The following is a 26,253-nucleotide window of genomic DNA, read 5'->3' as shown; positions in this document are numbered from 1 at the left end:
AATGTTTTTTTCACGTTCCTGTTTTACATGTTATAGTACGTAGTTCAATTGATGTCATTACATCAACATTCGATGCTAGTTTCCTCTGGCGTTTCAAGTAACAACAATTCGTGTACATCATTGCACCGTATGTGATTTTAGACATTTTGTTTTTAACTTCTCACACTATGGGTGTAATCAGATGATGGCGGATACAAATTCTCAAGCTAAAGGTCACCTCTGACATGTTATGTAAACTTACTGACACAGTGTTTAAAATCAATCAAGGGAGCGATTGAAACCTGCGTCAATCAGCTGATCTGTCAGTGGATTGATCACTATGATCATATTTTCAATGTTCCCAAGAGAGAGCTCCAGATGGAAACTTGTTTTGTGTTTACCTTATGATTAAAGTTGTTGTTAGTCTGCCGATTCCCGCCTCTGAATGAGCGTGTTTTAGCTAATTGTATCTACAAGTGTTCTTGTGGATGTATTCATATAGATGTGTGTTCTCATTTCCATGTAAACGCAGTGCATCGATGACTATTCTGGCTTATCACAGACATTTCTGTTGAGCTCCTGAACACAATGGTCATTCGGCTCATGACTTGCTCTCTCATTGGCTACAGTTCGTCACTACGTTTGACCCAAAGTGGGGGTCACAGGATAATGGGGTGGGGTGGGTTGGGGGGGGTAGTTTCGCTTGGTTGAATGAATTTTTTTTTTAACTATTTGAATGAGCATATTTTGTTCATATGCTACATTTTTTTCCATTGCATTGCTGGGGTCTCATTATGTTAAATTAAAGACACAGCAATAGGATCAGATGTAGCAGATTGATTTTATGGCACCAGGGTAAACTTTGACACCTTTACGGCACTCATATACATTCAAAATAAATACAGGCCACAACTGAAGATGGAAGATAAACTCAGAGTGGTGTTCTCCAAAATTATCCAAGAATAGACATGGGCCTATTAGTGTGTGTGAGACATTTTGCGTTTGCAAGGTTTTCATATTTATAACCACCTCAGAGAATATTGGGGGTTGCGTGTCACTTGCATTGTTATTTTGGGGTCAAAGGCTAAAAAGTTTGGAAGCCCCTGAAATAGAGCACTCGGATTGACTGTTAAGCTACAAATCAGAGCACGAGAACAAAACTGAAGTTACAAAACCAAGCAAACAATGCAAATCAAGAGGAAACACAGAATCCGGCTTTCATTTTATCGCATCTCTTAAATATTTATAAACAACCCCTGTGGTAGGCGAGAGTTATGCAACAATGGTATGCAAACGCTGCTTTGTTTACGTTTTGTGTTTACCATAATTTTCGGTTTCCCTTTATGGAATGAGTCATGAGACTGCTGCCACCTGCTGGTATGGAAAAATACATACTCTCATGCAGGTGCAGCACATACCCTGTCATTTCAGTCAGCTGTCATCTGTTTGTGTTCACATCAATTTTTTTGTCCAGGCAGGACCAAACGCAGCTCACATTAGGTGAAAACACCGTCAGTTTTTGTCGCCGATTGTTCTTTGACGTCAGCTTTGTATGCCTTGAGCTTAATGACAGTACTTAGTAAACGCACAGTTGTATTTACAGTTTTACAAAAGCCTCCCTGGAGCTTTATTGGATTAAAGTTGTTTTGTTTTTGGTTAATTTTCTAGACTTTAAACACTGAGAACCATTGCTGCCCAAGGAGGATGAGAGAGCTCTTGGATTTCATCTAAAATACCTTCACTTGTGTTCTGAAGATAATGGCAGAGAATTGAAAGCACTTGAGGGTGAGTAATTAATAGCAGAATTTACATTTTAGCTTGAACTAACCATTTAAGGACATTCATTCAACACATCTGCTGTGCATCCGGACAAAAAGAAGCACCAGCATGTTGAACCTTTACAAACAAAAAGCTGTAATATCAACACGAATAGCACATCTTGCCAACTGTGATCCACGGCTGCATCTGAAAACTGCTCCACAGAGATGTTTGTGTTCTTTTTCTCTAGGAAAATCATCCCAAGGCTTCAGGTTGCACTATGGGTATCAAAAAAGGGCACACATACACCTCCTCAGACATCCGCCTTAACACTTGAGATGCTTCTTGCTGGTCATGTCATTCCAGATGCGATGCATCTCTTCAGGGGAGATCTGGTGGACGGTGATGACCCGCCGGTACCTGCAAAGACTGTAGGCCATTTTCCAGTGATTGAAGCCACTGTTCTGATACGGGTGGATTCCCAGCTTCCTCAAACACACGCCGACATAAACATCCTCCAAATGCAGGAGTCTAGTGTGCAGGGAAGTCTTATAGATGAGCTCCGCAACGTCTGCTGAAAACACATATCCTGTTCCAGAACAAAAAGGTGGGTATTTGCTCTCGGGATAAAGATCTCTAGGCATGTACCATTTGCTACGCATGTCCCGTATTGGTCCACCATTAATGACGTATCCAGTGAAGTACCTCCGTCTAGGTTTTGTAGCCGGTTTTAACAGCTTATACACCAAATTATCCATGTTGACGAAGATGTCGCTGTCTGTTTTCATCACATACTTGGCTTGGTTGCAGAAGGTGGCCACCCAGCGCATTCCCATAAGCGTTTTGAGGGTTAGATTGTGATACGAGTCGATAAAATCCTCGACTACGATATCGTGAAAGATCTCGCTTTCTTGCTCCACCATCTGATTGAGCACCACATCCGTACTGCGTCCCAGAAGAAACAGTGTAATAATGCGCAGGTCGCTAAATGTGCTTTCATCGCCCCATGTTTCTCGAATAGCCTGCCGGGCGTCGAACTCTTTGTGCGTTGTTGTGATGAGAATAACGAGGAATGGCACGTTGGTTTCGCATTTCTTGGGCTCGTTGATGATGAAATCAAATCCGTGAGGGTTTAGTGGACGCGTTCGGATGTTCCCGAATGTTGTGGTTGCATTGCTTTTCAACGTTTTCACCGTTTTCCGTGCCGGAGCGGACAGTTGGTTGACGTAGGATGACGTTGGTCGGGATATACTTAGATACCACAGAGCGCTGGCCCAGCAAACCACCGTCAACACGTAGAGGCATGACACTTTTGAAGGCATTGTGAGGCATTTACGTGCACTTGGAGCTGTAGATGTGGGACGGCCTGGCAGCCATTAGTGACGCTTCCTCAGGCAGAAGTGCTGAACGCCACCGCATTTGTATGCAGCTCGACGTCGACTGTCAGAGCTGTCGCCTCTTCGGATGAAAACGCAGAGATTGTGTTTGAATGCTGCCTGACACTCTTCTGCATGTTCCACTGAAATCTGAAAAACAAAATAAGTTGTTTTCAACTAGTGGCTGACTGACAACTGGGCTTTTTTTCAGTTGAAATCAATACTGGTGGATATAATGTGAGCGACATAATACAGTTTAATGATAACAAGTAAAATACGCTAAGACATATGTTGATTTTTTAATGAAAGTAACAAACTCAAGCTGACTTTTTATCTCACAGCCATACTGGCCAGTGGCAATAATACAAAAAGAGGTAACACTCTATAATTACTACACACTATAAATCATTTATTAAGCATTAACAAATGGTTAATTCATTACCTGTTAAGCATTAACTCTACATTAACAGATGTTAGTAAGCAGTTTATCACTGCAGATATAAATGCTCTATTCTTGACTTAGAAGCACATATGGTTGAAGTTATTAGCCCCCCTTTTTAATTTTTCTTTCTTTTTAAAATATTTCCCAAATTATGTTTGAGCAAGGAAACTTTCACAGTATGTCTGATAATATTTTTTTCTTCTGGAAAAAGTCTTATTTGTTTTATTTCGGCTAGAATAAAAGCTTTTAAAAATTTTTTTAAGGTCAAAATTATTAGCCCCTTTAAGCTATTTTTTTTTCGACTGTCTACAGAACAAACCATCATTATACAATAACTTGCCTAAATGCCCTAACATGCCTAGTTAACCTAATTAACCTAGTTAAGCCTTTAAATGTCACTTTAAGCTTCTATTATAGTATATTATATTATATTATATTATATTATATTATATTATATTATATTATATTATATTATATTATATTATATTATATTATATTACTGGCAAATGAGACATTATCTAATTGATTATGCACTAATTAGCTTTTTTTTTTCATACCAGAAATCTGAATATTATATAAAGCCGGGTGAGCTAACAAATTAGAGCTGACGGTTTGAACAGCAGGGATTTTGGATATTCATAAAAGGCAACAGGCAAAGAAAAATCCCCATGTTATATAAATCAGGCAACCGAAATAGGAAAAAGCTCCCTAAAAACTTGCAGAATACAGACCAGATTCAAAGTGGAATGTTTTGGATATGCAAATGCTTGTGAAGAGGAGATTTCTCATTCCACTTGTATGCTGTTGTGAAAGCAGAACCGCTCTCAATCTCAAAACTGACCAGTGCATGAAAAAGCAATAGTTTTGCTTGCCTTTGAAAATCTACACGCTTGAAAAATTGAAATAGAATAATTTGCAAAAGTGTGAATAAAATATGACATGAAAAGTCTCGGAATAGATTGCATAAAGACTGCTTATACTTTTCTGGACGAAAATCTACCAATATTTATTCATTCCAAATACATAAAGCAAAAATTATTAAATAAATAAATAAATAAATAAATTAATTAATTAATGCAAAAATTTCAGTCACATTTTAATTTAAGGTGTCCTTGTTATTTATTTAACTACTGGGTATTATTAATTAGCTACATGTATTTACTGTATGGTTAGGTTTAGAATGAGGGTTAGGCTTTAGGTTTAGTTGCATATAATTAGTGTAATGGAAAATTAGTTACAAAACAGCTAGTTACTGTAATTAAATAACCTTTCCACTGAAAAGGGATTACCTTATCTGTAATTCAACTTACATTTACCTAAAATATACTGTGCTTAAATTCAGCAGTTCTGTATACATTAAGTTAGTTAGTAAGTAAGTAAGTATTTAAGTTAGTAAGTAAGCTACCAAGTAGGTAGGTATGTATGTAAGTTAGTATGTAAGTTAGTAAGCAATATGTAATTATGTATGCAAGTTTGTTGGTATGTAAGTTAGTAAGTAGGTAAGTACAGTAAGTTAGTTAGTATGTAAGTTAGTAAGTATGTAAGTTAGTCAGTAAGCAAGCATTTAAGTATGTATGCAAATACGTATGCAAATAAGTTAGTAAGCCAGTATGTAATTAAGTTAGTAAATAAGTAAGTTAGCATATATGTATGTGTGTATGTACATATGTGTGTATGTATGCAAGTAAACATGTAAGCAAGTTAGTATGCAAGCAAGCATGTAAATTAGTTAGTATGTAAGTAATATGTATGTATGCAAGTCAATAATTTAGTATGTATGCAAGCATGTAAGTATGTATGTATGTAAATATGTAAGCAAGTAAGTTAGTATGCAAGCAAGTATGTAAGTTGGTATATAAGTTAGTATGCAGGGGCGAAGCAGACACTTTAAAAGTGTGGGGGGTGGGGGGGGGGCGATGTATAAGATCCAAAAGTTTACATACATATAATTTTTAATCAGCTGTTTCTAAATGTCTGTCTCTAAAAATGAGGGGGACATTTCCCACTGTCCCCCATGGTTTCTACGCCAAAGTAATATGTATGTATGCAAGTCAGTAAATAAGTTAGTATGTATATAAGCATGTAAGTATGTATGTAATTAAGTTAGTATGCAAATTAGTAAGCAAGTATGTAATTAAGTATATAAGTAAGTTAGTATGCAAGTTAAGTAGTTAAGTAGGTATGTAAGTTAGTAAGCATGTAATTATGTATCTATGTAAGCTAGTAAGTTAGTAAGTAGGCATGCTAGTTAGTATGTAATTATGCAAGTATATTAGTATGATAGTAAGTAGGTAAGTTAGTATGTAAGTAATTATGCAAGTATGTATGCTAGTAAGTTAGTTAACAATTTGGTATGCAAGTTAGACAGTATGCTAGTATGTATTTAAGTAGGTAAGTTAGTATGTAAGTAATTATGCCAGTATGTATGCCAGTAAGTTAGTTAGTAAGTAGGTATGTTAGTTAATATGTAATTAAATAAGTATGTTAGTAAGTATGTAAGTTAGCATGTAAACAATTATGCAAGAATGTATGCTAGTAAGTTAGTTAGCAAGTTGGTATGCAAGTTAGTTAGTATGTACGCATCTATGTAAGTAGGTATTTAAGTTAGTTAGTATGTAAGTAATTATGTAAGTTAGTAAGTAGGTGTCCAAGTTAGTTCGTAAGTAATTATGTAAGTTAGTAAGTGGGTATGTAAGTTAGTATGTATGCATACATGTAAGTATGTAATTTAGTCAGTATGTTAGTAAGTATGTAATTAAGTATGTATGTTAGTATGTAAGTTAGTAATTATGCAAGTCAGTAAGTTAGTAGGTATGTAAGTTAGTATGTAAACATGTATGTATGCATGTATATAGGTTAGTCAGTAAGCATGTAAGTTAGTAATCATGTAATTAAGAATGAAAGTTATTATGTAAGTATGAAAGTCAGTAAGCTTGTTAGTATGTATGTAAATATGGAAGATGTAAGTATGTATGCATGTATGTAGGTTAGTCAGTAAATTAGTAAGCATGTAATTATGTATGCATATATGAAAGTTAGTATGTAAGTTAGTAAGTAGATATGTTAGTATGCAAGTAATTATGTAAGTTAGTAAGTAGTATGTCATACATGTAAGTTAGTATGCAAGTAACTATGTATGTATGCAAGTAGGTATGCAAGTAATTGTGTAAGTATGTTTGTAAATAGGTATGCAAGTGGGTTAGTATGTAATTATGTAAGTATTTATGTACGTTAGTATGTAAACAAGTAAGTATTTAAGTTAGTCAGTATGCTAGTAAACAAGTATGTAATTAAGCATGTATGCTAGTAAGTTAGTAATTATGTAAGCATGTAAGTCAGTAAGTTAGTTAGTAGGTGTGTTAGTATGTATGTAAACATGTATGTATGCATGTATATAGCTTCGTCAGTATGTAAGTTAGTAAGCATGTAATTATGTAAGTTAGTATGAAAGTCAGTAAGTTAGTATGCATGTAAATATGTATGTAAGTATGTATGTATGCTAGTCAGTAGGTTAGTAAGCATGTAATTAAGTTTGTAAGTTAGTAAGTAAATTAGTAAGTTAGTAAGTATGCAAGTTATTAAGTATGCAAGTTAGTAAGTTAGTATGCAAGCATGTTATTAAGTAGATATGTAAGTTAGCATGTAAGTTAGAAAATATGTAGGTTGGTAAGCATGCAATTATGTATTATGTAAGCTAGTAAGTAGGTATGTTAGATGGTATGTAATTATAAGTATGTTAGTATGTAAATAATTATGCAAGTATGTATGCTAGTAAGTTAGCAAGTTGGTATTCAAGTTAGTTAGTATGTAAGTATGTATTTAAGTAGGTAGGTTAGTATGTAAGTATTTATGCAAGTATGTATGCTAGTAAGTTAGTAAGTAGGTATGTTAGTTAGTATGTAATTATATAAGTATGCTAGTATGGTAGTAAGTAGGTAAGTTAGCATGTAAATAATTATGCATGTATGCTAGTAAGTTAGTTAGCAAGTTGGTGTGCATGTTAGTTGGTATGTACGTATGTATGTAAGTAGGTATGTAAGTTAGTTAGTATGTAAGTAATTATGTAAGTTAGTAAGTGGGTATGTTATTATGTATGTATACATGTAAGTATGTAAGTTAGTCAGTATGTTAGTAAGCAAGTATGTAATTACTTATGTTAGTATGCAAGTTAGTAATTATGCAAGTCAGTAAGTTAGTAGGTATGCAAGTTAGTATGTATACATGTATGTATGAATGTATATAGGTTAGTAAGTTAGCATGTAAGTTAGTGAGCATGTAATTAAGTATGCAAGTTAGTATGTAAGTATGAAAGTCAGTAAGCTAGTTAGAACGTATGTAAATATGGAAGATGTAAGTATGTATGCATATATGTAGGTTAGTCAGTAAATTAGTAAGCATGTAATTAAGTATGTATGCATATAAGAAAGTTAGTATGTAAGTTAGTAAGTAGATGTAAATATGTATGACGTAAGTATGTATGTATGCTAGTCAGTAGGTTAGTAAGCATGTAATTAAGTTTGTAAGTTAGTAAGTTAGTATGCAAGTTAGTAAGTTAGTATGCAAGTATGTAAATAAGTGTGCAAGTAATTAGTTAATAAGTGCATTTGGTAGTAAGTTAGAAAGCAAGGAAGTTGGTATGCAAGTAAGTTGGTAAATAAATAAAAGAATGAATAAATAAATAAATGTATAAATAAAAATAAGAAGATTAGATTAAGAATAAAATAAATTTACTTTCCAAACAAAGTAATTAGAAACTAAATTAAACACATTTGTAATAATGTAATTAGTCTTTTGAAATCCTTGACTCTGATTGGCTGGAGGGTGTGCATTATTTTGTTGAAACGCAAGGTATTTCACGCCAGTTTTGATCACAGTTCGAAATAAATGCGCTTCTCCCTGTGCTGCACAGGAAACTGATGAGGACTGATAATGGCAGACGGGAATGCATAAAATTAGGAAAATACTTATATTCAATTATGCCACAAAATCAAGTTTTAAGAGTTTTTCCAAGCGAGGATATCATTCTTTTAAAGTCAAATCGGCAGTTGATGTATAAGGATAGTGCGCGTTTAAAATGTTGGAAGCTCCAGGAGGTCAGCAGCTCTGCGAACGGCTCCCCCTCCCCCCAAGCGAAGCTTTATATCGGCCAGACCATCTCAGGATCGCTGGATCTAATCTCTTGCATCTCTGTTGTTAAACTGTGATATATAATTAATCTTTTGTGTATCTAACGGTCAGCCTTTGGACTTTTTAACCTATTACTTGTTCTCAGGTGTATTATTTTGCCAGATCGCAGAGATAAGTTTCCTGATTAATTTATGACCGTAAATAATGTACTATTACACTGATTCTGCGGGTTTGGCCTGTTGCTTTTGTTGTAAAGAAGATAAATAAAGCAGAATGTTCTCAGATATGTTTTTTCTTTTACAAATTTTGCCTACATATTTTACAGCAAAGATTTCTGAAATGGGCTTTGGCTGCTCTCTCTTTGATGCATCTTATGAGCCTTTGAACAGGTGTTTCGTAAGACGACGTGTCAGCTTTGTGAATGTTTAATTTCCTGTGTGTAGACTTCTATAGATTGATGTGTTTTTAATATTCGTAACGTTATTCTACTTAAAGCAGCGTTTGCGGTCTTTTGCGGTCTACTTTAATTCAAAAGAGGCATAAATACACGATTATTTATTTACTTTACAAATTCAAAAATATTTGTGTTACGTTGGTCTGTGTTGTATTTAATTTATATTTATTTGTTGCGGATTTGTGCTTTCTGCGCTTGAGTTATAGGAGGAGTTTCCTACCCGGCTTGTCTAGGATTGGATGACGCCCGGGACGTCAAGGGGGATTCCCAGTATATAAGGCTGACAGCAATGGCGGTTCAGTCTCTCTCTCTGTCTCTTGCTCTCCCGCAGTTCGGTGGTGGCTTGCGCTCAGGCGGTCTGGCCGGCGGTGCTCCGCATGCCAGGCGATGCATCTACATGCCGCTCTCCTTAGAATTATGTTATTGTTAACCTTTTGTTAACTAGTTTGTTTATTTTGATACTTTGTTTTTATAGCAGGTAGTGGATTATTTTCATAGTCACGTTCTGGTATTTATTTAGTTTAGTGAAGGTAAGCAGTGGCCCGGAAGACTCGCCTGTTTTTTATTCCTTTTACGGGAGTTGTAGGTAAGATCTGTCTATTTAAAAACAGTATAGTCAGAGACCTGTTTCCTTAGCTGCCCTACCTGTCTACTTAATTTTTGTTTTGTTAATGTTTTGCTTATTATTTCTGTGAATTAAAGAGTATTGACGGAACGTCAATTTATTAATTCAGTCGTCTGTGTCTCTCATATGTTCGGCTCAAACCTTGGTTGTTGTTGTTCGAGCCAGTGTTGAGTTTTGGGCCATAACAACTTGTTTAATGGATTTTATAAAATTGGCATATTAAAACTAAACAGAATAAAGCGTGAAGGCTTAAAGTTGCCTATACATCTTTAATTTCATTAACCATTGCATAAAGTAGCATATTCCTAAACCGTATTTCAAGAGTTCACACTTGAAAAGATTGGTTATAAAGCTTGTTTGGCATGCTGTCCCGGGAGAGAGCCCTGAGCTCATAAGATCTTCAAAGTGAGAGGGGAGTTTGAGCTCAGGTAGATCTCGAGAACTCCCCTGCTGTAGTAGCTAATGAACAGATAGTGATTGCTCTTAAGAGATAACTACTTACTAGGAGCATGTCTATAGTGTCGATTTGGATTAGTCAATTAACTTAAGTTGAATGTTTTTGGACGGTGGGAGGAAACCGGGGAACCCGGGGGAAACCCACGTGAGCACAAAGAGAAGGTGTAAACTCCACACAGAAACGTCGGCTGGCTTGGTAAGGACTAGAACCAGTGATGTTCTTGCTGTGAGGCAACAGTGCTAACCACTGGGCCACCGTGCCACCCATCTAGGAAAGGAGGAGGTGTAGGGGTGGAAGGGGGAATTCTTCAAAATGAAGATGGCTGTTATAGGGAACTTAGGGTATTTATAGTGGCTTAGGGATGGTCTGATTGGTGAACTATAAATTGAATAATGCAGGGCCGGCAGCAAACAATCATAAGCACGTGATCCTCCCGAAATTAGTTTATAATTAACGTCACTTAATTGATATGGTACTTTTAATAAGATTTTTTATGTTTATTATGAAACATACATCCAGATGATCAAATTGAAGAAATCCCATTTTAATATTAGCAGGTATAAATGTGCGCTCTCTCTCTCTCTCTCTCACTCTCTCTCTCTCTCTCTCTCTCCCCGTCTGTCACAGCTGATTCAGTGGAGGGACTAGAAAATCTGACATGCAAAAACTGACAAAAATTTGGACAAATATTGCGCTGCAAAGAGCAAAAGTATTTTAATCTTAGGCCTACCTTGGAAAATGACCATAGAATAAGCGGGATAATCAACGACTTGCCGTGCGTTAAAGGATTTTAATGGACGATGTAAAGGCGAAGGACCACACGACGCACAGCGGAATGTGGTCACCTCCTTTAACGCACGGCAAGCCGTTGATTATACCTTACTTAAATAACTTACCCAACACTGCATGTAGTTATGCATAATTATTACAGTAAACACATATGTAATAACAAGGCAAAGTGTTACTTCAGTTCTATGCGAACTGTCCCTTTAAGAGGAGAAGAAAAGATTCAAGCAAACATGAGTTACATTGGTTACTTGAGTACAGAACATCCCTCCTGCCGAAACACAGCATCAAACTAAACATTTGCACAGACATTTAGCCAAATATTATGATTCTCATAGACTGCCAAGGCAGGAGTTTGTTAGCATTAGAAAGCCTTAAAGAACAGGAGAATGTGTGTGTTGAGTTGCTGTACGGAAATGAGCGCTGTGTGATTCCTGCTCTGAAGTTTTCAGCCGTTTACACTTTTTATAAGAGAGCCGTGTCGGCATATAGAGGCTTTCTGGATGAATCTTCCTCTCAGTGGGGAAGATCACCCAATCAGCACATTTACGCAAGTGAGAAATCAGCATAGGGGCGCTGCACAAAGAAATCAGCTATTGTAATATAATCCAAACTAAATTGAACTGGCTGAATGTTTTCCCTTTTTTATGTGGAGCTAATTTGCTGTTTAGCTGAAGCTGAAAGTGTGACTGTGTGGCTTAAAATGTCATATAAGGAGGGGGGAGGGGGTGAAACATATATATACTGTACACACAAACACACTCCTGCACATTTACTGTTAAACTATTGTCGATATTTGTTCCAAATTTAATTAAAATATGTAATTTAGAGAAATTTGACCAATAAATACCGAATGGTGTCATGTTTTCAGACATTTATATTCATTTTAGACAACAAGAAATTAATTTTTTTACATTTTATTTCAGATTCACATTTTGTACAATTGTAAGGATGGCTAAATCTATCCAGAATATCCGACCCTGAGAACTGTTATGGAATTTCATGAGACAAGACCACAAGAATTGCTATGCAATACAACAATAGACTTTCTGATCTGAGAAGATCAGGAAACCAGCTGTTTTATTCAAATCACTGTTGACAATACAAGAATAGGTTGGAAACACAGAGCTACACCTCACCAGGGGGAATGCGAGAAAGTTCATCCTTCTACTTTCACCTCAAGCCCTCTTTCTCGACCTTTAAGTGTCTTACTGATCAGAGTACATTTCACATCAAATGTCCAAGGTTTTAATATGGTCTATAAAGCTCTATATTCATGTTTGGTATCATTTTAAATGTCTCTGTGTGATTAATAATGTGGTCTTAATGTCACTGTAATATTTCACTGGTACATGTTGATTTGGTTTTTGGCTTTAATAAAATCTCTGCCAGATGCTCCCCCCTTTAGAGATGATTAACACCTCAACTTCAGCAGGCAAGGGTCTCGATGACGCTTCTTTTGTCTTGAATTTATGTCTGTTTGTTCTGAGTATATAAGGTAAAGATGTGATATTGGTCATTGGGATCTTGTACACAATGGTAATCTCTACTGCTGTATGGATATCTGTTATGTTAATGTACAAAATAAACCTGATTTAACGTCCACAAACCGGGATTGAAGCGTCTTCCTTTATAATTGTGCTGACACGCGGCTGTGCTGATGAGGTAAAGCTAAGCTAAATCGCTGTAATTCATTACACACATGCTCTGTTTTAAAACATTTTAAACTTGTAAAACTCACTCTTGATCACGTTTGATGATGATTGATGATCCTAGCAAACTGAACAGATCTTTTATTCCTGGTTGCTTTGCGCACGTCTGGTCTTGTTGATATGATTATACTCGTGACTACCGGATATGTTAATGTGCGCAGCTGTCAATCAATATTGGTGGGCGGGGGGGACCGCACTCCTACGTAAAGTTGCGGTCGTTCTGAAAACCGCTCCAATTGGTCCACCGTTTTTATGTTGTTAAATTTGAAAAAAAAAAAAGGACTGGGTGTGTTTATATCACCCAATATGACGGTCTATACACTATATCTACACATAAGTCTGTCCAAACAGCTTGAAAAGTAGATTTTTCACCATAAGTGCCCTTTAAAATGCCTATTGGTTTATAAAAGCCTAGATTAAAAGAAGATGGCCATATGTGAACATTTCTGTCATAAACTATAGTAAAACAACTTGTCAAAAAGAATAAAAAAAAAAAAAATTAAGCCCTGCAACAGATTAAATGCAGGAACGGAGAAAACAACACTGTTTTATTATCAGCTGTCAGTCAGCGCCCGCTCTTTTTCTCCTGCTTATTGCGCTTTTTGCTGTGTGCTGTGTAAATACAGACAATCAGATACAAGTCACTTTTAAAAGATGTAAGCAGGTCAGCAAACAAATCGGATAGTCACAAAATCTGTTGTGTAAATGCAGCCTTTAAAGCTGCGGTCACACTGGGCTTTGTGTGTGAAATTCTGTCGTACGTCACTGCGAAAAGGGGTGGGATTGAACAAGATGATTAGACATTTAAAAAAAGCAAGCAATTAGCTCCATGCTTTAAATTTCTGTCCAGAAAGGTCCTGTTTTGATCCTCGATTGGTCTCACGCAGTCAAGTGATGTGATTTCACAGGTCAGAGTTCACCAAGCTTAAACTTTGCACCGCAGCAACCTGCGAAACTTGACGCATAACCCTGCGTTTCCGGTCTGACGCATTCGTGTGCATATGAATGGAAGTCTATGGGGAGAAAAGCCCAGTGTGACCGCAGCTTGAGGCTTAACTTAATTAGGTTAACTAGGCAGGTTAGGGTAATTAGGCAAGTTATTGTATAATGATGGTTTGTTCTGTAGACTATCGAAAAAAAAAAAAAAAAGCATAAAGGGGCTAATAATTTTGACCTAAAAGGTTTTTTTTTTTTATTTATTTATTTAAAAAAAAAAAAAAAAAAAAAAAAAAAAAAAATATATATATATATATATATATATATATATATATATATATATATATATATATATATATATATAAAATATTTATCTCAAATCATATTTTTTTCAGGCTTTTGCTAATTATTCTATTTCCGTTTTTGAAGCTGGGATTTTCAAAGAGACCCCCCAAAAAAACAACATTTATTTTCAAACATATATTCATTTTTTACTGATTAAAATTTGATAATAATATTCCGTATATACCAAAATAATAAATAATATTGATATTTTTTAAAATAAAGTCTGAAAATAAAATATGTACATCAGTAAACTTTTACTCACCATTATAGTGTAAAGATGGAGGATGCATCATCTAGAAAAAGGAAAAATGTAAAGAAATATATTAAACATCCCATTTTAAAACTAGAAACCTGCTATTACACGGCATATTACAAGATAAAAAAATAAATATTAGTAGCAACAAAGCATGCACAGCATTAAACACAAGCATGATATGATTGATACTCGTCTTTGGAGTTCGAGATCTGAGCAAACCTTCACACGGAGCATTAAACTTTATTGTGCTCCAGACATGAATGATGGCTCAAATCGCTTTATAAGCTACTGGATTTTCAGCTGTCAGATGATAAATCAGCTGTGAAAATCCCACACTTACACTGAGAGAGCCATGTGAGCCCTTTCTAGAGACCAAAATATCACAGGCGACTTTACAACTGCACAGCCAGAACACCACACAGCAACACCTTGAAAACTACATAGTAACGCATTGGCAACCACATGGAAACACTGAGAAAAACCAAAGATTACAGAATACATAAGACGTGTCACTCGTACAGTTTTGAATGGGAAAAATTGTAATGGTAAATATGGCGAATGAAGCCCCGCCTACTAGTACAGGAGCCAATTATCGATCGCTTTAGACTGACGATTCTCTGTGGGAGAAGCTTGTGCCAGACATGTCAATCAGTCAGAATTAAAGATTATCACTCTCCCCCGCTCTCTCTGTCCACGGGTGTACCTCAAGGTTCCATTTTGGGACCTTTGTATTTTCTCACTACATAAACGACCTTCCTTCAGTCTGTCCAAATGTCCTGGTTCAGATGTATGCCTGGTTCTGAGCCATCTGAGCCACAGGCGACTTTACAACTGCACAGCCAGAACACCACACAGCAACACCTTGAAAACTACATAGTAACGCATTGGCAATCACATGGAAACACTGAGAAAAACCAAAGATTACAGAATACACAAGACGTGTCACTCGTATAGTTTTGAATGGGAAAAATTGTAATGGTAAATATGGCGAATGAAGCCCCGCCTACTAGTACAGGAGCAAATTATCGATCGCTATAGGCTGACGATTCTCTGGGGGAGAAGCTTGTACCAGACATGTCAATCAGTCAGAATTAAAGATTATCACTCTCCCCCGCTCTCTCTGTCCACGGGTGTACCTCAAGGTTCCAGTTTGGGACCTTTGTATTTTCTCACTACATAAACGACCTTCCTTCAGTCTGTCCAAATGTCCTGGTTCAGATGTATGCCTGGTTCTGAGCCATCTGAGCCTGGTTCTCTCGAATTTTTTTTTCCGTTCACTTTCACCAATTGGTGAAGTTTTTTCCTCGCTGCCGCTGTCGTCACTAGCTTGCATGGTTTGGGATCTGTAGAGCTGCGCATCGATGGATCTGCTCTTCAGTGTTTGGACTCTCAGTAGTGATTATTAAACCACACTGAACTGAGCTAAACTGAACTGATCTTAAACTTTACAAACTGAACTACACTGTTTCAATGTACTATGATCTTTTATGTAAAGCTGCTTTGACACAATCTACATTGTATAAGCGCTATACAAATAAAGGTGAATTGAATTGAAATTGAATGCATGCACAATACAGTTATTTATACACATGGTAAAAACACAACTCAAGTAGCAGATAAACTTACACAAGCTATGGCTCATGTCTCAGAATGGTTAAACCAGTCCTGTTTAAAAGTCAATGTAAACAAATCAGTTGCAATGTACTTTTCTAAAACAAACAGCAAATAATTTAACAGATGTCTACGTGGCTGGGGACAAAATACAAATTGTATCTGAATTCAAATATCTTGGATCAAATTCAAATACCTTCAAATATATTTTAAATCGCAAAAAATATTTAATGTTTTGCAAATATGTAGGCTGAGACACGTATTTTCAATCAGCCCTGGCTTATATGCAGTTAAAGTCAGAATAATTAGCCCCCTGTTTATTTTTCCCCAATTTCTGTTTAACGGAGAGAATATTTTTTTCAAACACTTTCTCCATTTTCAAATTCCTCCAGCAACACACCACCTTAGCAATCCTTAAGCAACAGGAGAGGGTTCTCGAGATCTACCTGAGCTCAAACTCCCCTCTCGCCTTGCAAACGGGAGGGAGCCCCGGGCTCGGGGATCTCATGAGCTCAGGGCTCTCTCCCGGGACAGCATGCCAAACTAGCTTTTTTACCAATCATCAGCTAAGTGTGAACTCTTGAAACATCATTTGGGAAATATTTAAAGAAGAAAAATTTCAAAGGGGGGCTAATAATTCCGACTTCAACTGTACGTAAGTATTAAAAAAAATTAATCAGGTCAATTTTGATTTCAAGCCAACTTTAAATAAGCATCGATAATCTCCTACAAAAGGAAAAACCTTCAAAGCCGCAGCTCTCTCTTTATGGCTTTATGCTGATATGAACACTGCCATTAAGCTCCGCAGTAGCTGGCCAGAACTGCTGACCATCTGTCATGCAGAAATGAAAGAAACATTCCCACAACGCTGAACACATATTACATGGAGACCAGGTGCAAGTAAATGTCAATCAATGAAATGACTTAAAAATCAATCTAAAATCTCTTTGTCTACTCAAAGGTATGGCGTGAAAACCATTTTAGATGAAGAATAAGCAAGCAGATGGCATTATTTTGGTATGCTTAATACACACACACACCACACACACACACACACACACACACACACACACACACACACACTCTCATAGGGTTTTCATGTTTTATGACTTGCTATACACGTAATGACTTTTATATTGTAGAGAAATCTTCTGTCCTCTTATCATAACTCTACCCCTAAACCCAACCTTCACAGAAATCATTCTGCAGTTTTACATTTTCAAAATAATTAATTCTGGATTATTTATGAACCATTTTCCTCATGGGGACCAAAAGAAGTCCCATTAGGTCAACAACTGGTATGCTTGTGTAAACATTTGATCATTTGATTTGACCAGGACCACACACACAATTATGTTATTGATGAATTATATTTTACATACTTTATATTATACCCCCCAACCCCTAAACCCAACCCTCACAGGAAACAATCTGCATTTTTACATTTCCAAAAAAAATTTCAATTTCATGTCATTTTCCTCATGAAGACCAAAAACAGTCCCTAAAGAGTCAAAGTGTACTGATATCACACTTGTGATTTACTTGAGGGGGACATCAGCTCCACAGAACATTAGAAGTTCAAAACACACATACACATACACACAGAGATTTGTTTTAGTAAATTTAGGGACATTTCATAGGCGAAATGTTTATATAAAATACAACTCTGAATCAGAAAAAGCTGGGACAGTATGGAAAATGCAAATAAAAACCGAAAGTAGTGATTTCTAAATTTACTTTAACTTGTATTTCATGGCAGACAATACAACAAACATTTAAAGTCTTCCTCATGATTTTTATGTTGTTTTTCTCTATATAAACACATTCCAATTTTGGTTCTTGCAGCGCATTAAAAAAAAAAAAAAGTTTGGAGCAGTAAAGCATTTACCACTTTGCTATTCCTTTTCACTACACGTAAAAGATGCTTAGGGACTGAAGACACCAAGTGAAGTGTTTTCAGGTGTAATTTTGTCCCATTCTTCCTGCAATAAGTCTTAAGGTGGCCAACAGTACAGGCTCTTTATTGTCGCATTTTGTGCTTCAAAATGCACCACACATACTCTATTGGAGACAGTTCAGGACTGCAGGCAGGCCAGTCAAGTAGGTGAAGGTGAAAAAATTCAAATGTATTCCTATCTTTTTTTTCACTCTCAAAAAAATGGTACAATGCTGTACCAAAGAAGGTAGAAACCCTCGTCACTGAGGCTGTACCTTGTTATAGAACAGAGTTGTACTTTAAGACAAAGAAACTAATTTGTACCATTGCAGTTTGTATCTTTAAGGACGTGATTTGTACCATGGGAAACCAAAACGTACCTTTGGTTTTAAAAAACCTGCAGATACAATATTGTATTCTTATAAAAGGTACAAATCTGATCCATGAAGGTACCGCTACAGTGACAAGACACTTTGAAACAGTGTCAAATGTATATATATATATAATATATATATATATATATATATATTATATATATATATATATATATATATATATATAAAAAAAAAACATCAAATATTTATTAAAACAAGTTTAAAAAAAAAACATGAACATTAAAGAATAAAAAACACTTTATCATCAATCAAAAGATCTATTTTTTGCTAAACATTTCCCAACACTTTTAACAAAAATGTTACACTAACACATTCTCCCATGTACAATATAAAACATTTTTTCTCCAATTTCACACAATACTCTTGTAATCACTTAATAGTTTACTTAATTTACTTAATTTTAAAATAGAAATATGGAAAAGTATTGTAACAAGAAATGCACATGTTTGATTAGCTTCATAATACTAAAATGTCTGCAAGAACACTTTGCATATGCAGGACTTTTTCCAGCTCATGTGCATAATGAAAAGACATTAATGATTAATTAATGTTTATGAGTTCTTTAAGCATAAGCTTTTAAATGATGATTCATGTTTTAATATGGAAATTATTCATTAATCACTTTTCCTTTTCAGCCATATTTATTTTCATAGCTATTGTAATAAAGAAGGAATAGTCCAACACTTTGTACGTTTTATGAGAACAAATTGTGCACCTTTATTTCAGTTGTACCATAAAGGTACAGAACAGTATCATAATTTTCTGTACCATATAAGGTACAACTTTTACAAAGATACGAAACTGGTCCTTAAGGAACATTATTTGGACCACCGTGTACCTTTTTTTCTGAGAGTGTTGAGGAACAGTGTTTTTAAAGTTCAATAATTTTCTTTCTATATGTTAGCAAACTGGTGATCCTCGGCCCATCTTTGCTCCTAAAGAACTAGACCTTTTTTGGATGCTGCTTTTATACCAAATCATAATTACAATCACCTGTTGACATCACCGTTTCAAATCACATCATTATTTAACCAATTTACCTGATTATTAGCTCTAAACTGCTCCTGTCCCAACTTTTTTGGAATGTTTTACAGATCTTAATGGCAGGGAAAGATGTATATTTACAAATTAAATGAAGCTGACCAGACAAAAAAATGAAATACTTTGTGTTCATATAGTCTGCAAATGAAATACAAGTCATAGTAAATCTGGAAATCACTTTCTTTTTTTTTTTTTTTTTCTTTTTTTAATATTTTCCATGCTGTCCCAACTTTTTTGATTTGGGGTTGTCCTATACAAATTTATTTTCTATTCCCTTACACCTAATCCTACCCATTGGAAATTGTTACAAAAACCTAATTCAATAGACCATTTTGAGGGATGTAAACAATAACAACGGTCCCAACGTATTTCCGGTATTCATTTAAATTTCTATAGCTTCTGAGAGTCGAAAACATCCTACATATTGATAAACAATGTTACGATAGCTGTTATACACATCAAGTTATGATTGAATTGACTCTTGTTACAGATATAAATAGTTTGACAACAAGCAGGAAATGTTCATGGGCCAATGACATGACCACATTGAAATGCTCTATATGATTTATAAACCTTTTGAATGATAACAACAAGGGCAATGTCCTCACAAGTCACTTCTCATTGTAATACCCGTGTCATACCAATGTCATAAGACAAATGTGTGTCCTTAAATGTCACTAAACAGACAAGCACACACTACATATATTGGATGTGCAGTGATAAAACCAGTGTTCTCCAATGTACATTCCACATTCTACTGCAGCAAGCTTCAACATTCTTTCATTCATACGCAGTGGATGCACATGGAATGAATCGCCACTAATCTGGCATATGTTTTACACATCGTATGCCCTTCCAGCTACAACCCAGTACTGGGAAACACCCATACACACTCATTCACTACAGCTAATTAGGTTTATTCAATTCACTTATAATCACATGTCTTTGGACTGTGGGGGAAAGCAAAGCAAGCCCACGTGAAGACGGGGAGAACATGCAAGCTCCACACAGAAATGCCAACTGACCAAGCCGAGGCTCGAACCAGTGACCCTTCTGCTATAGGGAACAGCACTACCCACTGCAACCACCGTGATGCACAAGCATCAACATATAACTTTAAATGAAAGTCCTGGTTTGGCCAAAGATTACATCTTTCTCCAGGTAGCCTACAAGATGAGCTGCCACCACACACACACACACACACACACAACAGAATGAGATAATTCCCAATCACAGCATGTTTATCGGGAAAACGGGGAGAAAACTCTGTCTGTAAAAGGAGATAAAAACCTCAAAAGGCCAAATGGCCCTGTTAAAACAAGACCAGGTCTCGCCTCCGCTCAGATAAGCTGTGTGTGGATTCAATTTATTACTTAGTTTTAGCCTGAGACACATTCAAAGCTCTAGGACCGACTGCATTTGATGCTATTGATTCGCTGTGAGGGCTTTTAAAGCGCATTTGATTGACTTAATAAGAAATTGTGGCAGGTTTGAAATTGCTGCAAATAAATCCGGGAGTGGAACGGTAAATACCAGCGCCGAGATTAAAGTCAACACTGACTCACAATTGACCCTATTTACTTTCTTTATGCGCATCCCTGCTCTTATTGTGCACAATTCATCAATGAACGTCGTTCTAAAGGGAAAATCGTGTTAGTAATTTGCTCTGCATGTGCGATGGCTTTCCGTTTTGAATGCTTTTTTGAATAGCTTAACAGTCCAATCAATCCCTGGAGGATTTTGAACAATACAGCCCTACAATTTGTCCCTCTGAATATCCAGTTTCATGCAGAAATGAATCACATTATGGAGAGAAGCAATTCTAACAACTTTTATGTAATTGGAAAGTGTATCAGTGCATTCAGATACACCACATCAAACACATCACAAACGCACCGCATACATGCACACACACATAGAGAGTTGGAAAAAGTTTTTAAATGTCTAATAAAATGTAAATAAATAATAATAATAAGGGTGTCGCAATGGCGCAGTGGGGTAGCGATGTCGAAAAGGCATAGCTGGGTCATAGGCATTCATGTGTGGAGTTTGAATGGTTTCCTCTGGGTGCTCCGGTTTCCCTTACAGTCCAAACACATGCGCTATGAGTGAATTGGGTAAGCTAAATTGTCCGTAGTGTATGTGTCTGAATGTGAGTGTATGGGTGTTTCCCGGTGATCGGTTACAGCTGGACGGGCATCCACTACATAAAACATATACTGGATAAGTTGGCGGTTCATTCCGCTGTGGCGACCACTGATTAATAAAGGGACTAAGCCGAAAATAAACATTGAATGAATAACAACTTGAGAGCTGCTTATCAAAACATTGGGAACAACAGCAGCAACACTAATTACCACAGTAACACTATGAATTCATACAGCAACACCTTGAAGACCACAACGAAACAACTTGGTAACCACACCAAAACAACACCATGGGAACCACGCAAAAACACCATGGGAACCACGCAAAAACACCATGGGAACACGCAACCGTGCAGCAGCACCTTGGGAACTGCATAGCAACAGCTCGCCAATTACTAATTGCATATCATTGCATATCCTTCATAAAATGTAGTCAATAAACATCAATAATAATATTTTTATTAACAATCAGCTATTATTATTAATACATTATCATCATCAACAGTATATAATAATTATTCATTCATTCATTCATTCATCACTTTTCGGCTTAGTTACTTTATTAATTAGGGGTTGCCACAGCAGAATGAACCGCCAACTTATCCAGCATTTGTTTTATGCAGTGGATGCCCTTCTAGCTGCAACCCACCATGGGTTGTGGCTGGAAGGGCATCTGCTGTGTAAAACATATGCTGGATAAGTGGTGGTTCATTCTGCTGTGGTGACCCCTGATTAATAAAGTAACTAAGCCGAAAAGTGATGAATGAATGAATGAATGAATGAATGAATGAATATTGTCATATACAGAATTTAAAAATATATATTAATTAATTTGTTTATTCATTAATTCATTCACTAATTTATTTATTAATTAGAAAACATTTACATTTATTCAAAATAGCAAATGCTGTCATTTAAAAAATCAGTGTTATTCGAACAAATAATCAAACGTTGTGACAATGTGTGTGTTGTGTTAGTGTAACATAATCAGTATCAATTTAAAAATGTTTTTTTTTTTTATTAAAACCTACACTGTCAAACAAGCAAATATGCTCATCGGGCACTTTATTAGGTACACATTACTAGTTCCGATTTGGACCCCCTTTTGTCTTCAGAACTGCCTCAATCCTTTGTGGCATAGATTCAACAAAGTACTGGAAATATTCCTCAGAGATTTTGGTCCACATTGACATGATAGCATCACGCAGTTGCAGCAGATTTGTTGGCTACACATCCATGATGCGAATCTTCCATCCCACCACATCCCAAAGGTGATATATTGGATTGAGATCTGGGGATTGTGGAGGCCATTTGAGTACAGTGAACTCATTGTCATATTCAAGTAACCAGTCTGATATGATTCGCACTCTATGACATGGCGCGTTATCCTGCTAGCCATAAGAAGATGGGCACACTGTGGTCATAAAGGGATGGACATGGTCAGCAACAATCGTTGACACGATGCTCAATTGATATTAATGTGCCCAAAGTGTGCCAAGAAAATATCCCCCACACCATTACACCACCACCACCAGCCTGAATCGTTGATACAAGGCAGGATTGATCCTGCTTTCATGTAATTTAAGCCAATTCTGACTCTACCATCCGGATGTGGCAGCATAAATCGAGACTCATCAGACCAGGCAAGGTTTTTCCAATCTTCTATTGTCCAATTTTGGTTAGCCTGTGTGAATTGTAGCCTCAGTTTCCTGTTCTTAGCTGACCGGAGTGGCACCCAGTGTGGTCTTCTGCTGCTGTAGCCCATCCACCTCAAGGTTGGATGTGTTGTGCGTTCAGAGATGCTCTTCTTCATACCTCGGCTGTAACAAGTGGTTATTTGAGTTACTGTTGCCTTTCAATCAGCTGGAACCAGTCTGGCCATTCTCCTCTGACATCAACAAGGCATTTGCGTCTACAGAACTGCCGCTCACTGGATATTTTCTCTTTTTCAGTCCATTCTCTGTAAACCCTAGAGATGGTTGTGCGTGAAAATCCCAATAGATTAGCAGTTTCTGAAATACCCAGACCAGCCCGTCTGGCACCAACAACCATGCCACGGTTAAGGTCCCTTAAATCCTCTTTCTTCCCCATTCTGATGCTCAGTTTGATCTGCAGCAGATTGTCTTGACCATGTCTACATGCCTAAATGCACTGAGTTGCTGCAATGTGATTGGCTGACTAAAAATATGCCTTACAGAGCAGTTGGGCCGGTGTACCTAATAAAGTGGTCTAATAAAGTGTATTTTAACAAAGTGCATTTTAAAAACTACATTAAAAAATCAATTAGGCTGCAATAAATAGATAAAAGTAACTAAAGAGAGATCCTAAAAGATCCTCTGAATCATAAACATGCACAAGGAGCAACAAAAAGGCAGTCAATCTTCATTATTTTGGGTGACAGGTGCAGCGTCACTTAACACAGAGTCTGACTCATCCTGAATGACGCTGTACTGTTTGCCACAAACTAAAGAGAATTCGCAATGAAACGATATTCACATAAGCAAAATACTGTAAAATGCTATTTTTATGGATGGTAAGAAGTATTTATGACCAGTCATTTTCTCAATTCCCCCTCCATTGGCTGAATATACAGCAGACAGGCTTTTAATCATAATAGCACTTTCAATTTCTCTTACATTGATCTAAGCCAGCTTGGTATCTCTGCGACTAATGTTTTTTCATCAATAGTTTGCATAATTACTATCCTGCTGCAAACATAATTCATGATATAGCAACCGCCAATACGCGGTGCTGCTCTTGTAAATGAGACTGTTATCTGCTAATTTCTTTCTTCAGGAATTTAATGGAAACACTCATATTGGTTTTTGTTTCCAGATGAATGAAACTGCGAGGTACACGCGGCGCTTTTGTTCATAAGCTGACGAATTTGTATATGAATTGATTTATTCAGGGACCCCCATCTACGACCGAATCAATTGAGAAAATTAAACATGCAAAGCTCTGTTTTAAACACTAGCGAGCTGCCTTGTTGTTTACGATCTACCTAGGCAGAATTCTGGCCACTACGGACCCTCGTTAGTGAATGATTTGGGACACTTTTCATCTAGTTTTTGTAAAAACTGGACAAACTTATTACAACAGAATTTGAGTTGGTATGTTGCTACACTAATAGCATATGCATAAAGTGGGGGGAAATAGGTATTGAACATGTCACCATTTTTCTCAGAAAACTTATTTCTAAAGGGACTGTTGACTTGAAATTTTCACCGGATGTTAGTAACAACCAAGAAATCCATATATGCAAAGAAAACAAAACTAATTACTTCATAAATGAAGCTATGTGTAATGAAATGAAATGACACAGGGAAATGGTATTGAACACATGAGAAAGGGAGGTGTAGAAAGGCAGTGAAAGCCCAGACAGCAGCTGAAATCTCTCAGTAGTTCTTCAGCAACCCTCTGCCTTCCTCAGTGTAAATGAATATTAGCTGCTTCAGTCCAACTTCTACATTAGCAGGATGTTGAAGATAAAACCAGGGGTGGATATTTCAGCAAGACACGATCTAAACACAGCCAAGGAAACTCTCCAATGGTTTCAGAGAAAGAACATCAAGCTGTAGAATGGTCCAGCCAATCACCTGACTTGAACCCAATAGAAAATACAAAATAATATCAGACGAGAACCACAGAGCTATAAAGATTTTTACATTGTTGAAGTCTGTGAAAAACTCACACCTGAGCAATGGATGTGACTTCATTTTCCATATGAAAGGCGTCTTTAAGCTGCCATCAGTAAAAAAGTATTTTATACATGAATAATTTTCCTTATATACAAGGAAAAAAAAACATGATGTGCTCAATACTTATTTCCCCCAGTGTATATGAAGAGTTCAAATGCAAGAGTGTTTGAAAATTAGATTTTTTTTTCTCAGGCTCCTGTGTGTAGGTTCAGTAATTTCACTTTTGTATCAAATAAATGGTTCTTTCAATTCCCTTTAATGTGAAATAATTAAACAAAAACACAGGAGGCTGAAAAAATGCTCATTGTAGAAGACACTTTCAGACGGCAATTAGAGGTTTTTGCATCTGAACCTGTCATATGTTCTGTATAAACTATGAAATCAAATAGTTACATAAATTGTCAGTAGAGCTCCCTTAGAGTGAATCTCATCCTTCAACAATGACATTTGCATTGAATTGAATTAAAACATCACTGAACTAACTTGTGGATTATTGCCTGTTTTTCTCTGTGAAGCAACTTGAAGAACTATATCAAAATTAGGTGATGACTTAATCATCATACTGTATTAAACAAAAGAAATCTTATTTGAATAGACATTTTTGAAATGTAATTTTGTAATTAACTGAAAAATAAATTGAAAAATTATAAATATTATAAATTATTAATAAATTAAACTGGAGTATAACTAATACATTTGTTGCTGCATTAAATTTGTGCATTTTACAAATTATTTAAACTTGAAACCTTATCAACTTATTTAAATAAGTGATATAAACAAGTGAAATAAAATATATTTTCATAACTTTTTGCTAATATTATTGTTTAATAACAGTGTATAAAACAAATATTAATGCATTATATATATATTATATATATATATATATATATATATATATAGAGAGAGAGAGAGAGAGAGAGAGAGAGAGATTTTAATAAGCTTAATAAAATAAGCATAATTTTATTCACTATATAAATATTTATTTACATTTTTAAAATTGTTTTCATTTTAAATCAAAGTTTCTGTCATTTTATAAATAATAAGAAATAAATGTAATTTTTTGCCATGTCAACTATCTCGGGTATCTCTGACGCCCAATTCACACAGGGCTTCAGCATCAACCTAATGATCCTCATAGCAGCGTCAACCATGAAATTAGTCTGCAATCG

At 36.0% G+C, this 26,253-nt stretch overlaps 1 protein-coding gene across 1 annotated transcript in view; it reads right to left on the bottom strand.

Annotated features, from left to right (window-relative positions):
- Window positions 1-781: 781 nt before the first annotated feature.
- b3galt1b (UDP-Gal:betaGlcNAc beta 1,3-galactosyltransferase, polypeptide 1b) overlaps window positions 782-26,253 on the bottom strand; it is a 54,586-nt gene continuing 29,114 nt past the window's right edge. The window contains exons 2-3 of the mRNA XM_056464626.1: window positions 14,260-14,290; window positions 782-3,263 (exon numbers count right to left, since the gene is read on the bottom strand). Coding sequence (XP_056320601.1) covers window positions 2,064-3,059 — 996 coding nt within the window. The 5' untranslated portion in view covers window positions 3,060-3,263; window positions 14,260-14,290 and the 3' untranslated portion in view covers window positions 782-2,063. The remainder of the gene's footprint in view (window positions 3,264-14,259; window positions 14,291-26,253) is intronic.

Source organism: Danio aesculapii, chromosome 9 (genome assembly GCF_903798145.1).
Source record: "Danio aesculapii chromosome 9, fDanAes4.1, whole genome shotgun sequence".
NCBI lineage: Eukaryota > Metazoa > Chordata > Actinopteri > Cypriniformes > Danionidae > Danio > Danio aesculapii.
The sequence above is the reverse complement of the archived record's forward strand: the minus strand, read 5'-3'. Positions and strand labels throughout refer to the sequence as shown.